At 37.9% G+C, this 18,000-nt stretch overlaps 1 protein-coding gene across 1 annotated transcript; it reads right to left on the bottom strand.

The window, feature by feature from the left end:
* Positions 1-141: 141 nt before the first annotated feature.
* On the bottom strand, positions 142-14,539 carry LOC140344996 (cysteine-rich protein 2-like; the record flags this gene model as incomplete). Its single annotated transcript, XM_072432168.1, has 5 exons — positions 142-1,117; positions 3,812-4,111; positions 9,161-9,198; positions 11,488-11,545; positions 14,240-14,539. Coding segments are annotated over 5 exons (765 nt in total), but the record flags the coding sequence as incomplete, so codon positions are not given.
* Between the last annotated feature and the right edge of the window lie 3,461 nt (positions 14,540-18,000).

Below are 18,000 nucleotides of genomic sequence, written 5' to 3'. Positions count from 1 at the left end.
TTTTTGGGAACAATAGGACAATATATAAAGTAGAGCTCAATTCTCCACCATTTACAAAAGATGTTAAAAAACTTTTAAAAAGATGTGGATCATTTTTGATCCCAAAAAAGGGTAGAGTTATCCAGATCTTCAATACAACCCTTTGTTTTTAAATGTCTTAGGTTTTAGGACCAGGGAAATTTCAAGGTTTCCCTATAGTGGAGATCTAGGTTGGTGGCTTGAGTACAGTACTTTATTCTATCCCAAACTGACAGAAAAAAAAACTAGTGTAGGACACTAATTGGGTGACCTTTTATAGACCGGGCAAAAAGGAGTGTGAATAAGGGGCCCCCTTTAGCCCATCTCTGAATTGGGAATGAAGTAGAAGGGAAAACCTTGAGAGTTATTTGAGCCACAGGTGAATATAGGGATCTTAAAGTGTTAAAAAAATGGGGACTAAAGTTCATGACTGTCTAGAGGTAAAAAGGTACCCCCAAGACACACTGTCAAACGCCTATAGAAGACAGAGTGATAGTAGCATAATTTTTCTATTGTATCCCCCACCCCAGTTGAATTGAACTGGAAATTAGGTAAATAGAATGCCTGGTCTGATCAGGAGCCTGTAGATACCATTTAAAGTTCATGTGGTGTGAATGAATGTGAAATCACAGGAAAGAACTAAGGTGTTCTTGATGACTGAGATGACTGAAATTTCTCAGATTGCATTTTATTAGGACCAGTCCAATAGTTGGACAGGTTAGAATGGTCTTCTCTCAGTTTGGGAATTACACTATATGGTAAATTTGCATCTGTGGGAAGGTCCTTGCCTTCCCTGGAAAAATGTAAAGGATTCAAACAGATTTAGAACTTTTTTGTGCAAACCTTTCATAGAATAAGTTACGAAATCCATCTGGACCAGGTGCACTGCTGGATTTTTAACATTTCTGATAAATACAAATTCAAACCCCATAAATCTATTGAAACAATGAACTAATACAAATTTTAAAAATCCATAAATCATCTACATTACAATCACTCTTGTTGGTTGATAATACGACAGAAGCAGTTTCTATTCCCTACCTTTTGGTCCAAACAAAGCTGAATAGCAAGGCTGATTGCAGTAGGGCTTGCCATCATGCTGGAGAGAGGCATAAAATATATACATAGTTAGCAAAGCACTTACACAAGTACACCTTATTTACAGAAAATGGAATATTCTTTTTTAGCTAGACACAATCACAGAGCTGGAATATTAATAAAGTCATTGCTCAATATTCCCAATTTGTGGGCTGACATGCATAGAGATTTAGTTGTAGGTACTCTGCTAAAAACTTGTAGGCAAAAAAGATTATTTTTAAGTGTTCTTTTAAATGTGCAAAAAGTAGGAGAATGTGAGTTCCAGAGAGTGGGGGCTGCCCTATAGAAGTCTTGGAGCCATGCATGTGAGGAGATTATGAGTGAGGAGGTCAATGGAGGAACAAACAGAACAGCTGTAGAGGGAGATGAAGGCAAAGCACAGCAGCTTAAATTTGAATATGGGTTCACTAATTTGAAATGGAAGTCAATATTGAGAACTGCAAAGAGAGGCAGCAGATAAGGAATAATTAGAAGGATAGATAGGTCTAGCTGCAGCACTCATAATAGTTTGTAGAGAAGAGAGTTTAGTGCAATACCAGAGAGGAGGTTGATGATAAGTGGAAAAGTTTTGGTGGTCTCTGGGGACAGGTAGGAGTTGTGTGGCGAGCTGCTGCCAGGTTGGGTCTCCCGTGCCCACCAAGGCAGGTGACTGCAAACGAGCAGAAACAAAGCGTGGTGCCAGAGCAAGAACCAGAAAATAGTCAGACAAGCCAAAGGTCGGGGCAGGCAGCAATCAGAATCAATAGTCAGGAAAACAAGCAGAGGTCGGTACACGATCGAGTCAGGAACAGGAGCCGCAAACTGGAACAGCAGAACCAAAAGGAACTCCTTGTCCAGGCAACTTCCTGTTGCCAGCCACTTCCTTAAAAAGGGGGTGTCATGTGATGAATTAGAGTCATGTGAGATGCAGACTCCTAACCCACCAGCAGAGGGAGTGGTGGTGAAGAGACAGTCTCAGATGTTGTTCACATGCCTGTCAGCAGATGGAGTGCATAGTTGAATAGTTGCCTTATTAACCTGGTATTATATTACCACACTTTGTTCATAAATTTCTTCTAAGAATTATCAGAGTTTCTGACAAATGTTTGATCAAATGCTAATTTACAGTTTCAACAAAAATAGGACTCAGGATTTTACATAGTAAGTAAGTCAGGTTGAAAAAAAAGACATCAAGTCCAACAACTAGGGAAATAAACATATCCCAGATCTAAAACCTTTTGGACATAGTTGGTCCAGAGGAAGGCAAAAAAACCCTGGTACAATTTGCTCATGATTCCATGAGGCAATCAGATGTTCCTGAATTAAGAGTCTGTTATCGTTCCTTCAAAGCTTTATTACCCAGATTATGTGCTTCTAGAAAAGCATCCAGCTTTTCCTTAAAGCAGACTATACTAGTTGCTGAAACTACCTCCTGAGGGAGTCTATTCCACATTTTTACAGACCTTAGAGTAAAGAATCCCTTCCTTATCCCTTCCTTGTTCCTCCAGATGCACAGAGTGCCCTCTTGTCCTTTGTTACGATCTTAAAGGGAATATTGGGGAAGAGAGTTCTTTATATGGACCATTTATTTATTTATACAGGGTGATCATTTCCCCCCTTAAACATCTCATCTCAAGGGAAGATAGATTCAATTCAGCTAGTTTTTCTGGTAGCCGAGTTCCTCCATTACTTTTATTAGTTTAGTTGCCATTCTCAGCACTCTCTCAAATTCAACAATGTCCTTTTTGTGAACTGGTGCCCAAAACTGGACTGCATATTCCAGATGAGGTCTGACCAATGATTTGTACAGGGACAGGATTATGTCTCGATCCCTGCAGTCTATTCCCCTTTTTAATACAAGAAAGTACTTTGCTAGCTTTAAATATTGCAGCTTGGCATTACATGCTATTATTAAGTCTATGATCTACCAGAAAACCCAGATGCCTTTCTATTTTTGACGCCCCCAAATATTTTACCTGTAGACAGTATAAAGCAGGTTGTACTAACCCCAACATGTGTGTTTTTTGTAGGAGAAACAGTGAACTGGCCTGAATACTATATGCAAGGTTCAAGTGTTGGTTATCTGTAAAAGCTGAACTATAGTCTAACTTGAAGATAGCCCTCTCCTGTGTTAAATTTGAATAGTCTCATTTACATGCACACCACAACAAGCATTTCAAGCTGCAGAACCTATATTGAGCTCACCTAATTTTTTTTCTGATGTACTACTAGTATCCTAGTAGTTCATCAGTACAACTGCAGTCACATGCAATGTCATTCCAACTACAGAGTATGCACGGGTTCATATCCGGAGCAGGAACAAGCATTCCTGCACAGCTCCTGGCAGCTGGCTCCTTAGCTGCTCGGTCACCTGGACCACAGAGCCGGTTCTTAAACAATAAGTATTTGCAGAATTGACAGAAGGTGACAAAAATTAACTACTCACTTCTGACCCCATTTATTCTTTATTGGGCTGCCACAGGTAGACACTACATGTAGCATCTTAGCAAAGCCAGTGGCTCCGTGGCTTGAGGAAGCGGAAACTGCAACACAACCTCACCAGCAGTCTGAACATAGTTATGCTCACTTAGATGTATTTTAACTTCATATTTAGCTGTTGGTCTGGAGATCATCTTCAAATTATTTAACAAATATTATTGAAAGGGTTTCAAAAACATACAAACTATGTTACGTCAACAACTATCATATACTATACCTCAGCATGACCACCAGGAGTAAGAGTCTTGCCACATTTCTCACATTTTAGGCATGGCCTATGCCAGTCTTTATTAAGAGAAGTTACCCTTTCAGCTGTAACATACACAAAAAAAAACAAAAAGCATTTGGTTAATAAATATGTAATCAGTAGCACCAATGCTCTACCAAATGGGTTGGGAACAAACAAATAAGGAATGATAATATTAACACTAACAGTCAACCTAACAGTCTCAACATGCCATGCTTTACTACCACTGACACAAGGACATTTTCGTTCTTTCTGACCACTGACACCAGGGCATTATTTTACTTCCACCAAAGCAGGAGAAATGTTGCTCCTCTTGACCACTCATGCAGGGCTTTTTTTTTTTTTTTTTTTTTTTTTTTAATTCCACTGAAGCATTGACATGGACATTACTTCCACTGACCACTTGTGCAGGGGGAATATATGTATACGTTTACTCTTAATGATCACCAACATATGATCTTTTATTTTCCCCTGAAGCTTTTTATTAGTGCCACTGACCACTGCTACTAAACATTTTACAAACAGTGAACTTACCCTTTTATAATTTTGGGGACCCCTGAATATTACCCACTACTTTCTTCACAGCAAAGCTACTCTGCACTTGCCATACTGATACCCCCAAAATAATTAAAGGTACAACATGCTTAAATAATCCTTTGTCACTGTGTACCTGTTTCCATCAATGTTCCATCACTACAAGGTAGAAAGACAAAAAAGCATTTCTGATGTGGTAGTGTTTGCTATTCCAGCCAAGAAGGCTCGGATTTGATTTTTGCTTATGGCCCTAATGTATCGAATACTGGCCCTGTACATTTGGGTTAATTTACGAAAGGAATATAGTTTGTTCAGTTAGCAAAGTCAGAGGTTGTTTTATCCCTTAATAAAAAATAACAATCATTATCATTTAGGCATCATTCAGCAAGCAGAAATCATATCTTTTCACTTGATTGCATCATTCTTGCAAAGTGAATTTTGTCCTATTCGCACAGTTAAGTAAAAATTTCTTCACAAAATGATAATACATTTCCTAAGTGAACAGCCTAACTTTCTTCCCAGCCCATAAACCCCTACATCAGCTCATTGTGCTTAGTAATATTTTTTTTACCTTTTCTATTTACGACTCTAATAATACAGCTCAAAAAAAAAAAAAAAATAGTCACTTGCCAAGAATTTTTTAAAATATTTAGTGTATTTCAGGTCTGCTGAATTCAGAAATGACATCAGTCATGGAGGATATACAGGGTTTGGAGTGTAATCCAGGAGTTAGCAGTGTAAGTGAATATGAAGGAATTATTTAATTAAACCAGCAGTTCTCCCAAGAAGAGCTCAGTGATTTAATACGTGACCCAAGTCTGTCAAAACAAGCATCTGAACTTTTAGCATCCAGGCTAAAAAAAAAAAAAAGAACTGTCTGTCTGAGACCGTAAGTTAATATTCCAATTTATAGGACAAGAGAGGTGACACCCCTACCATATTTCAGTGAAGATGGAGACTGTGTACTGTTGTAACATCCCTGGACTACTAGCCCAGAACACCGAGCAGAAGACTGGCTGCTTTTCATAGACAGTTCCACTTCAAATTTGAAATCTGTGTTACTGCATAATGGCAACTGCTATGCATCAATTCCAATTGGTCACTCAACAAAACTTAAACAAAAATATGAAAATATCAAAATGGTCTTACAAAAGCCTAGCTATCATGAACACCATTAGTCCATATGTGTTGATTTAAAAATGGTGAACTTCCTACTTGGACAGCAAAGTGGATACACAAAGTACCCATGTTTCATCTGCTTGTGGGATAGAAGGGAAAAAAAAAAGTGACATGGCCTCCAAGGGAAAACATGACAAAGGTGCAGCGAACATCGGTAACGAGCCAATGGTTGACAAAGAAAAAAAAATCATTCTCCCTCCACTACACAAAGTTGGGAATAATGAAGCAATTCGTTAGAGCTCTGAACAATGATGGTGCTTGCTTCAAATACATTTGTAGATTCTTCCCTGGATTGAGTACTGAAAAATTAAAAGCAGGAATCTTTGATGGACCCCAGATTCAGAAACTGATAAATGATTCAAATTTCAAAAGTTTACATGACTGATACTGAAGCTTCTGTCTGGCACAGCTATGTCATGGTTGTCAAGAACTTCCTTGGGTAACCATAAAGCACAAAATTATAACGAACTGCTTCAAAACTTGCTCCTAAATTTTAAAAATGTGGGTGCTACTATGAGCATAAAGGTACACTATTTTCATAGCCATTTGCAAAAATTTTTCAGAAAACCTTGCCAATTTCAGTAAGGAACAAGGGGATAGGTGCCATCATGAATAAAAAAGTGATGGACGAAAGGTATCAGGACAGATGGGATAGACACATGATGGCAGACTACTGCTGGAGCAGTAGTATTGATCATCAGCATAAATCATACAAATTGAGTTTTTCAATGATTTCCTTGTGATTATTTCCGATATATTGACATTAGGTATTTCAAAAATTAAATTTAGTATACGTAGGCATATCTAGTTTAATCTTTGCCTAATTTTCATGTTTCATTAGTTTTCTATGAGGGTATTATTGAGTTCATTATTTCAAAAACTAGAGTCAATCTAGCAAAACCAATACCATATTTGGAATCTGTGCATCAAACATACCCTAAAATTACATTAATCTGTTTGGCAAGAAAATTTTTGTTGACCAGTGTAATAGTTGGCATTTCAGTAATTTATCTGATATGAGAGTATTAATCCTTGGGATGGAGTGGACAGGAAATTTTTGTGAATTTAGAACCTCAGCCACAGTTCTTGGTGTTTTTTCCTTTTGTTACAGTATTTAGTATATTCCATACTTAACAAAGATTTACTTTTTAAATACAGTGTTATACATCCATTTTAATTTCCTGTTTTAAAGTTTTCAGTTATAAGACTACTTTCAGCTTGATAACAGGCAGGGAACTTTATCTATGCCTATTGCTGGCTGTGGCTGCCTGATGTTTCGAGGCAGCCAAATGTATTTCTGCAGTCACAAACCTGTGCTCCTCAGCACTGCCACCCCCATGTTAGCAAAGAAAGGAAGACGGAACCTAGTGAGACAGTATATCCACACACACACACACACACACACACACACACACACACACACAGTGTTATGTGTATAAAGTGAATATAAAAAGCAAGGGTGGGGGTTTCTAACTGTCAAGAACCATCAATATTTAGGGAGGTATTATGTATGGTTACAGACCACTGCTAATTGTGGTTGGTACTTCTGTACCACTGTGTCACTATGGATGCATGGTTTTTCTGCCACTAAGTAGCACTAAAGTGCATTTCACATACCCCTGCCCACTATATGCTATGTTGTATATTATATACTCCTGATCCCCTAAACCCAATGTGGTGAATTGCACACATGATTGTCTCAATAGTTTCTGAATAGTAATGTATAGCATACGAAGTAGTACCCAAGAGCATAGGCCTAAAGTGTTACCTGTCTGCCTACATTTTAGATGGAGAAAAGCATATGCATGAGGAAACTTGCAGTTGGGACAATTGTGTGCATTCTATGCAATGAGCAGATAAAGCTTTTACATGTTCTCCCAGCCTAATATTAAATGCAATGCCTATTTTTGTTTTTTACGATGTTTTGCTATGTTACCATGTCCACATGTCGTCTGCACCAGCATCTCCCCTTTTTTCAGGTGGAAGCTGGGAGTTTTATTATTGTTTCATGAGTCGTTATCATATGCAAATATTACATTTGTGTTCATTTTTCTATCGAAAACAATGGGAATGTGATAATGAGTATTTCATGTATGTATAAATCCGTGAATATTCACATCTAAAAAGGGGATTCATTGGGGATGGGAATTCATTGTGAATTTGAGGTTGTAGTCATTAGTAACTTCAAATATGCTGTCAAAGATTTGGACCTGTCCAAATAATTGAGATATTGTCAATGTATCAACGCCATAATATGCGTGACACCTCGACGGTCACATTCCAAGTATAAAACTGTTTCTATTGAAATTTACAATGTTAGAATCATGTTTTTAAGATTTCTGTAACCTATAATTTACTGGCTGAAAGGTGGCCTATTATTCATGCTCGACCTCCATCTCAATTTTAAAGTTATTAATGAAATATATAAACGAAATATAAAGAAAAGGATTTTCATTTGCTCCCTGTGCTTGTCATCTAATTTGAGACAAGTACTCTTACAACATTTAGCAATGCACAGTACTCAATATATACAATAAATCAGACAATGTTTAAAATCCTTTATTTTTTTAACAAATCATGTACACCTGCATTATTTTTACTGTATTTGAAAAACAGACAGCTATATAAATGCAATAGCAATTTCTACAGGAGTATTATAGAAACAGTGCATTTTGCATTCACTACATTATGACATTAGATCAGATACACAGAAAAGAACAAGATTATTGTTTCCAGCATTTGTATGTAATTAGCATGAAAGCTTTATCTTTTATGCAGCAGGTGACACAAATACATTTGGAATAGTTTCTGTTTTTCTTTATGTTGCAAACCAGCGGACCTACAAAAGAGGTAATGACTGCGTATTTAGTTTGAAATACAGATAGTTAATGCAGATGCATTATTTAAAAGCAGGAATGTCAAATTCAAAGTAATGTACTCTGGAAGAATGGCTGTCCTATGTCATTCATAGCTGAATAATTTAATTTATCTCTGTGTATCAGGAGCACTCTTAGCACTTCTTATACAGAGTATAACAGAGAGGTTATAGCCACTCAGCGCTGCTGCCTTACTTTACTCACTCAAAGGGTCTGATTTAATAAAACTCTCCAAGGCTGGAGATTACACACTTTCATCAGTGAAGCTGGGTGATCCAGAAAACCTGGAATGGATTTCTTAAAAGTCATTTGCCATTTGTTAGCAAATGTTGTCAGTCCTGGACCAGATCCAATCCAGGTTACTGGATCGCCTAGCTTCACTGATGAAAGTGTATCCACTCCAGCCTTGGAGAGATTTAATAAATCAGGCCTAAAGATTGAGAAGCACCCTGCTCCTGTCTGCTCCAGACAAACAGTCTGACCATCTTCAAAACCTTCCCTGTATATATTGCATATATTATTCTTTTTCTCTCTAGTAAAATTTACACATATTATTCCTGACTTACAGTGCCAGTTTTGTCAGATTTTAACCAAACTATGTTAAATTCAAACCTTTCTTGCAATTTTACATAAAGTTTGGAATGGTAACCTAAATAAATACTTCAAACTGTGTAATAAAATTAGTTGAGAATTTTACCAGACTGTAAAGAGTAGAAGGCTACTTACATTATTTGAAAGAGTGACTTTCTGTTCCACCACGTCCAAAACCTTGTACATATAGGTAGAAAAACAGATATACAAAACATTTTTAACATATATTTCAATGTTTTTATTGGTAATTAGTGATAATATATGGAGGCTTAAGAAGTTAAGAACATTAAATGTATCAGAATTATTAAAAAAACATTCATATAACGAAGACATATTGTGCAATACTTGATTTGGCCCTAAGTTTTATAAAGAGGATATTTAATCTCCACAATCCAGCATTTGTGATGAAGGATGCCAGATGCACATTAAGTGGGGAAGAATGTTTGGGTAATGATATTTCTAACTTGCTAAATTGGGCAGGGAGGAGTAGCAGGAATGTTTACATCTATTACTCTGGAAAACAGGTCAGAGACCTTTCTCCAATTGCCACGAAGCAAGACCACCATACACATATCTATCATACCTCTGTCCACATCCCCTGAAAAAAAAAAAAAAAAGAAGAAGAGAAGGCTGGGGGTGTAGGTGAGGGTCTATCCATGTCACGGTCCCTTGTGTGACTGAGGTTAGAAGATCTGTGAGACAAGCTGCATGTCAGGTTATCTGACAGTCTCTTTGTTTTTACTTGTTTCTGTGTTGTTGTTTGTAATGACCACACCCCTTGTATCAGCTGCAGCTGATGGTCATTACTGCTCCTCCATTTAGTCTGGCCTCACACTTCATTCTATGTGGTTGATATTCACTTCTGGGATGTGAAGAGCTGGTGTGTTGCCCTCTTCAGGGTTCCTGCTCCTCTATTTGCTATTTAAGATAAGTTGAACTACTTTTGGTGTTTTGTTGTTACTAGGCCTCAGGGAGACGCTGGTTCTTTCATCAGGGAAGGAACCAGTAGTCTCAAGCCCAGTCACTATTCCTAGGGCAATTCAGGGCTACTAGGGCCTAGGTTCCAGTGTATGAATATTCCCACCTTCGAGGGATATTCATACTGTCAGGAGTCAGGGATAGGTTAGAGTGTCCGTAGGAGGTGACAGTTTCCTTCTCCCTAGCCTTTGAAGGCCTAGTCCCTTGTCCTTATCCTTATCCTTATGTGTTCATTCTGGTGAACCTTCCCCCCTCCCCATAATCCATGACAATCCAGCACAAAGTGCCATTTTAACAGGATTTTTTAATTTGATTCTACAAGTGAGGTATTAATTGACTCTAGAAAAATCGACTTCTGCATGCTCCCCTTTTCCAAGATCAAAGTGAAGTTCAAATGGCATTCCTAGTCTATCATATAAGATAGCTTTGTTTTTGGGAACAATAGGACAATATATAAAGTAGAGCTCAATTCTCCACCATTTACAAAAGATGTTAAAAAACTTTTAAAAAGATGTGGATCATTTTTGATCCCAAAAAAGGGTAGAGTTATCCAGATCTTCAATACAACCCTTTGTTTTTAAATGTCTTAGGTTTTAGGACCAGGGAAATTTCAAGGTTTCCCTATAGTGGAGATCTAGGTTGGTGGCTTGAGTACAGTACTTTATTCTATCCCAAACTGACAGAAAAAAAAACTAGTGTAGGACACTAATTGGGTGACCTTTTATAGACCGGGCAAAAAGGAGTGTGAATAAGGGGCCCCCTTTAGCCCATCTCTGAATTGGGAATGAAGTAGAAGGGAAAACCTTGAGAGTTATTTGAGCCACAGGTGAATATAGGGATCTTAAAGTGTTAAAAAAATGGGGACTAAAGTTCATGACTGTCTAGAGGTAAAAAGGTACCCCCAAGACACACTGTCAAACGCCTATAGAAGACAGAGTGATAGTAGCATAATTTTTCTATTGTATCCCCCACCCCAGTTGAATTGAACTGGAAATTAGGTAAATAGAATGCCTGGTCTGATCAGGAGCCTGTAGATACCATTTAAAGTTCATGTGGTGTGAATGAATGTGAAATCACAGGAAAGAACTAAGGTGTTCTTGATGACTGAGATGACTGAAATTTCTCAGATTGCATTTTATTAGGACCAGTCCAATAGTTGGACAGGTTAGAATGGTCTTCTCTCAGTTTGGGAATTACACTATATGGTAAATTTGCATCTGTGGGAAGGTCCTTGCCTTCCCTGGAAAAATGTAAAGGATTCAAACAGATTTAGAACTTTTTTGTGCAAACCTTTCATAGAATAAGTTACGAAATCCATCTGGACCAGGTGCACTGCTGGATTTTTAACATTTCTGATAAATACAAATTCAAACCCCATAAATCTATTGAAACAATGAACTAATACAAATTTTAAAAATCCATAAATCATCTACATTACAATCACTCTTGTTGGTTGATAATACGACAGAAGCAGTTTCTATTCCCTACCTTTTGGTCCAAACAAAGCTGAATAGCAAGGCTGATTGCAGTAGGGCTTGCCATCATGCTGGAGAGAGGCATAAAATATATACATAGTTAGCAAAGCACTTACACAAGTACACCTTATTTACAGAAAATGGAATATTCTTTTTTAGCTAGACACAATCACAGAGCTGGAATATTAATAAAGTCATTGCTCAATATTCCCAATTTGTGGGCTGACATGCATAGAGATTTAGTTGTAGGTACTCTGCTAAAAACTTGTAGGCAAAAAAGATTATTTTTAAGTGTTCTTTTAAATGTGCAAAAAGTAGGAGAATGTGAGTTCCAGAGAGTGGGGGCTGCCCTATAGAAGTCTTGGAGCCATGCATGTGAGGAGATTATGAGTGAGGAGGTCAATGGAGGAACAAACAGAACAGCTGTAGAGGGAAATGAAGGCAAAGCACAGCAGCTTAAATTTGAATATGGGTTCACTAATTTGAAATGGAAGTCAATATTGAGAACTGCAAAGAGAGGCAGCAGATAAGGAATAATTAGAAGGATAGATAGGTCTAGCTGCAGCACTCATAATAGTTTGTAGAGAAGAGAGTTTAGTGCAATACCAGAGAGGAGGTTGATGATAAGTGGAAAAGTTTTGGTGGTCTCTGGGGACAGGTAGGAGTTGTGTGGCGAGCTGCTGCCAGGTTGGGTCTCCCGTGCCCACCAAGGCAGGTGACTGCAAACGAGCAGAAACAAAGCGTGGTGCCAGAGCAAGAACCAGAAAATAGTCAGACAAGCCAAAGGTCGGGGCAGGCAGCAATCAGAATCAATAGTCAGGAAAACAAGCAGAGGTCGGTACACGATCGAGTCAGGAACAGGAGCCGCAAACTGGAACAGCAGAACCAAAAGGAACTCCTTGTCCAGGCAACTTCCTGTTGCCAGCCACTTCCTTAAAAAGGGGGTGTCATGTGATGAATTAGAGTCATGTGAGATGCAGACTCCTAACCCACCAGCAGAGGGAGTGGTGGTGAAGAGACAGTCTCAGATGTTGTTCACATGCCTGTCAGCAGATGGAGTGCATAGTTGAATAGTTGCCTTATTAACCTGGTATTATATTACCACACTTTGTTCATAAATTTCTTCTAAGAATTATCAGAGTTTCTGACAAATGTTTGATCAAATGCTAATTTACAGTTTCAACAAAAATAGGACTCAGGATTTTACATAGTAAGTAAGTCAGGTTGAAAAAAAAGACATCAAGTCCAACAACTAGGGAAATAAACATATCCCAGATCTAAAACCTTTTGGACATAGTTGGTCCAGAGGAAGGCAAAAAAACCCTGGTACAATTTGCTCATGATTCCATGAGGCAATCAGATGTTCCTGAATTAAGAGTCTGTTATCGTTCCTTCAAAGCTTTATTACCCAGATTATGTGCTTCTAGAAAAGCATCCAGCTTTTCCTTAAAGCAGACTATACTAGTTGCTGAAACTACCTCCTGAGGGAGTCTATTCCACATTTTTACAGACCTTAGAGTAAAGAATCCCTTCCTTATCCCTTCCTTGTTCCTCCAGATGCACAGAGTGCCCTCTTGTCCTTTGTTACGATCTTAAAGGGAATATTGGGGAAGAGAGTTCTTTATATGGACCATTTATTTATTTATACAGGGTGATCATTTCCCCCCTTAAACATCTCATCTCAAGGGAAGATAGATTCAATTCAGCTAGTTTTTCTGGTAGCCGAGTTCCTCCATTACTTTTATTAGTTTAGTTGCCATTCTCAGCACTCTCTCAAATTCGACAATGTCCTTTTTGTGAACTGGTGCCCAAAACTGGACTGCATATTCCAGATGAGGTCTGACCAATGATTTGTACAGGGACAGGATTATGTCTCGATCCCTGCAGTCTATTCCCCTTTTTAATACAAGAAAGTACTTTGCTAGCTTTAAATATTGCAGCTTGGCATTACATGCTATTATTAAGTCTATGATCTACCAGAAAACCCAGATGCCTTTCTATTTTTGACGCCCCCAAATATTTTACCTGTAGACAGTATAAAGCAGGTTGTACTAACCCCAACATGTGTGTTTTTTGTAGGAGAAACAGTGAACTGGCCTGAATACTATATGCAAGGTTCAAGTGTTGGTTATCTGTAAAAGCTGAACTATAGTCTAACTTGAAGATAGCCCTCTCCTGTGTTAAATTTGAATAGTCTCATTTACATGCACACCACAACAAGCATTTCAAGCTGCAGAACCTATATTGAGCTCACCTAATTTTTTTTCTGATGTACTACTAGTATCCTAGTAGTTCATCAGTACAACTGCAGTCACATGCAATGTCATTCCAACTACAGAGTATGCACGGGTTCATATCCGGAGCAGGAACAAGCATTCCTGCACAGCTCCTGGCAGCTGGCTCCTTAGCTGCTCGGTCACCTGGACCACAGAGCCGGTTCTTAAACAATAAGTATTTGCAGAATTGACAGAAGGTGACAAAAATTAACTACTCACTTCTGACCCCATTTATTCTTTATTGGGCTGCCACAGGTAGACACTACATGTAGCATCTTAGCAAAGCCAGTGGCTCCGTGGCTTGAGGAAGCGGAAACTGCAACACAACCTCACCAGCAGTCTGAACATAGTTATGCTCACTTAGATGTATTTTAACTTCATATTTAGCTGTTGGTCTGGAGATCATCTTCAAATTATTTAACAAATATTATTGAAAGGGTTTCAAAAACATACAAACTATGTTACGTCAACAACTATCATATACTATACCTCAGCATGACCACCAGGAGTAAGAGTCTTGCCACATTTCTCACATTTTAGGCATGGCCTATGCCAGTCTTTATTAAGAGAAGTTACCCTTTCAGCTGTAACATACACAAAAAAAAACAAAAAGCATTTGGTTAATAAATATGTAATCAGTAGCACCAATGCTCTACCAAATGGGTTGGGAACAAACAAATAAGGAATGATAATATTAACACTAACAGTCAACCTAACAGTCTCAACATGCCATGCTTTACTACCACTGACACAAGGACATTTTCGTTCTTTCTGACCACTGACACCAGGGCATTATTTTACTTCCACCAAAGCAGGAGAAATGTTGCTCCTCTTGACCACTCATGCAGGGCTTTTTTTTTTTTTTTTTTTTTTTTTTTAATTCCACTGAAGCATTGACATGGACATTACTTCCACTGACCACTTGTGCAGGGGGAATATATGTATACGTTTACTCTTAATGATCACCAACATATGATCTTTTATTTTCCCCTGAAGCTTTTTATTAGTGCCACTGACCACTGCTACTAAACATTTTACAAACAGTGAACTTACCCTTTTATAATTTTGGGGACCCCTGAATATTACCCACTACTTTCTTCACAGCAAAGCTACTCTGCACTTGCCATACTGATACCCCCAAAATAATTAAAGGTACAACATGCTTAAATAATCCTTTGTCACTGTGTACCTGTTTCCATCAATGTTCCATCACTACAAGGTAGAAAGACAAAAAAGCATTTCTGATGTGGTAGTGTTTGCTATTCCAGCCAAGAAGGCTCGGATTTGATTTTTGCTTATGGCCCTAATGTATCGAATACTGGCCCTGTACATTTGGGTTAATTTACGAAAGGAATATAGTTTGTTCAGTTAGCAAAGTCAGAGGTTGTTTTATCCCTTAATAAAAAATAACAATCATTATCATTTAGGCATCATTCAGCAAGCAGAAATCATATCTTTTCACTTGATTGCATCATTCTTGCAAAGTGAATTTTGTCCTATTCGCACAGTTAAGTAAAAATTTCTTCACAAAATGATAATACATTTCCTAAGTGAACAGCCTAACTTTCTTCCCAGCCCATAAACCCCTACATCAGCTCATTGTGCTTAGTAATATTTTTTTTACCTTTTCTATTTACGACTCTAATAATACAGCTCAAAAAAAAAAAAAAAATAGTCACTTGCCAAGAATTTTTTAAAATATTTAGTGTATTTCAGGTCTGCTGAATTCAGAAATGACATCAGTCATGGAGGATATACAGGGTTTGGAGTGTAATCCAGGAGTTAGCAGTGTAAGTGAATATGAAGGAATTATTTAATTAAACCAGCAGTTCTCCCAAGAAGAGCTCAGTGATTTAATACGTGACCCAAGTCTGTCAAAACAAGCATCTGAACTTTTAGCATCCAGGCTAAAAAAAAAAAAAAGAACTGTCTGTCTGAGACCGTAAGTTAATATTCCAATTTATAGGACAAGAGAGGTGACACCCCTACCATATTTCAGTGAAGATGGAGACTGTGTACTGTTGTAACATCCCTGGACTACTAGCCCAGAACACCGAGCAGAAGACTGGCTGCTTTTCATAGACAGTTCCACTTCAAATTTGAAATCTGTGTTACTGCATAATGGCAACTGCTATGCATCAATTCCAATTGGTCACTCAACAAAACTTAAACAAAAATATGAAAATATCAAAATGGTCTTACAAAAGCCTAGCTATCATGAACACCATTAGTCCATATGTGTTGATTTAAAAATGGTGAACTTCCTACTTGGACAGCAAAGTGGATACACAAAGTACCCATGTTTCATCTGCTTGTGGGATAGAAGGGAAAAAAAAAAGTGACATGGCCTCCAAGGGAAAACATGACAAAGGTGCAGCGAACATCGGTAACGAGCCAATGGTTGACAAAGAAAAAAAAATCATTCTCCCTCCACTACACAAAGTTGGGAATAATGAAGCAATTCGTTAGAGCTCTGAACAATGATGGTGCTTGCTTCAAATACATTTGTAGATTCTTCCCTGGATTGAGTACTGAAAAATTAAAAGCAGGAATCTTTGATGGACCCCAGATTCAGAAACTGATAAATGATTCAAATTTCAAAAGTTTACATGACTGATACTGAAGCTTCTGTCTGGCACAGCTATGTCATGGTTGTCAAGAACTTCCTTGGGTAACCATAAAGCACAAAATTATAACGAACTGCTTCAAAACTTGCTCCTAAATTTTAAAAATGTGGGTGCTACTATGAGCATAAAGGTACACTATTTTCATAGCCATTTGCAAAAATTTTTCAGAAAACCTTGCCAATTTCAGTAAGGAACAAGGGGATAGGTGCCATCATGAATAAAAAAGTGATGGACGAAAGGTATCAGGACAGATGGGATAGACACATGATGGCAGACTACTGCTGGAGCAGTAGTATTGATCATCAGCATAAATCATACAAATTGAGTTTTTCAATGATTTCCTTGTGATTATTTCCGATATATTGACATTAGGTATTTCAAAAATTAAATTTAGTATACGTAGGCATATCTAGTTTAATCTTTGCCTAATTTTCATGTTTCATTAGTTTTCTATGAGGGTATTATTGAGTTCATTATTTCAAAAACTAGAGTCAATCTAGCAAAACCAATACCATATTTGGAATCTGTGCATCAAACATACCCTAAAATTACATTAATCTGTTTGGCAAGAAAATTTTTGTTGACCAGTGTAATAGTTGGCATTTCAGTAATTTATCTGATATGAGAGTATTAATCCTTGGGATGGAGTGGACAGGAAATTTTTGTGAATTTAGAACCTCAGCCACAGTTCTTGGTGTTTTTTCCTTTTGTTACAGTATTTAGTATATTCCATACTTAACAAAGATTTACTTTTTAAATACAGTGTTATACATCCATTTTAATTTCCTGTTTTAAAGTTTTCAGTTATAAGACTACTTTCAGCTTGATAACAGGCAGGGAACTTTATCTATGCCTATTGCTGGCTGTGGCTGCCTGATGTTTCGAGGCAGCCAAATGTATTTCTGCAGTCACAAACCTGTGCTCCTCAGCACTGCCACCCCCATGTTAGCAAAGAAAGGAAGACGGAACCTAGTGAGACAGTATATCCACACACACACACACACACACACACACACACACACACACACAGTGTTATGTGTATAAAGTGAATATAAAAAGCAAGGGTGGGGGTTTCTAACTGTCAAGAACCATCAATATTTAGGGAGGTATTATGTATGGTTACAGACCACTGCTAATTGTGGTTGGTACTTCTGTACCACTGTGTCACTATGGATGCATGGTTTTTCTGCCACTAAGTAGCACTAAAGTGCATTTCACATACCCCTGCCCACTATATGCTATGTTGTATATTATATACTCCTGATCCCCTAAACCCAATGTGGTGAATTGGACACATGATTGTCTCAATAGTTTCTGAATAGTAATGTATAGCATACGAAGTAGTACCCAAGAGCATAGGCCTAAAGTGTTACCTGTCTGCCTACATTTTAGATGGAGAAAAGCATATGCATGAGGAAACTTGCAGTTGGGACAATTGTGTGCATTCTATGCAATGAGCAGATAAAGCTTTTACATGTTCTCCCAGCCTAATATTAAATGCAATGCCTATTTTTGTTTTTTACGATGTTTTGCTATGTTACCATGTCCACATGTCGTCTGCACCAGCATCTCCCCTTTTTTCAGGTGGAAGCTGGGAGTTTTATTATTGTTTCATGAGTCGTT

The sequence above is a fragment of the Pyxicephalus adspersus genome, unplaced genomic scaffold (assembly GCF_032062135.1).
Source record: "Pyxicephalus adspersus unplaced genomic scaffold, UCB_Pads_2.0 Sca302, whole genome shotgun sequence".
NCBI classification, from domain to species: Eukaryota; Metazoa; Chordata; class Amphibia; order Anura; family Pyxicephalidae; genus Pyxicephalus; species Pyxicephalus adspersus.
Note: the sequence above shows the minus strand (reverse complement) of the source record. Positions and strands in the feature narration are given on the sequence as shown.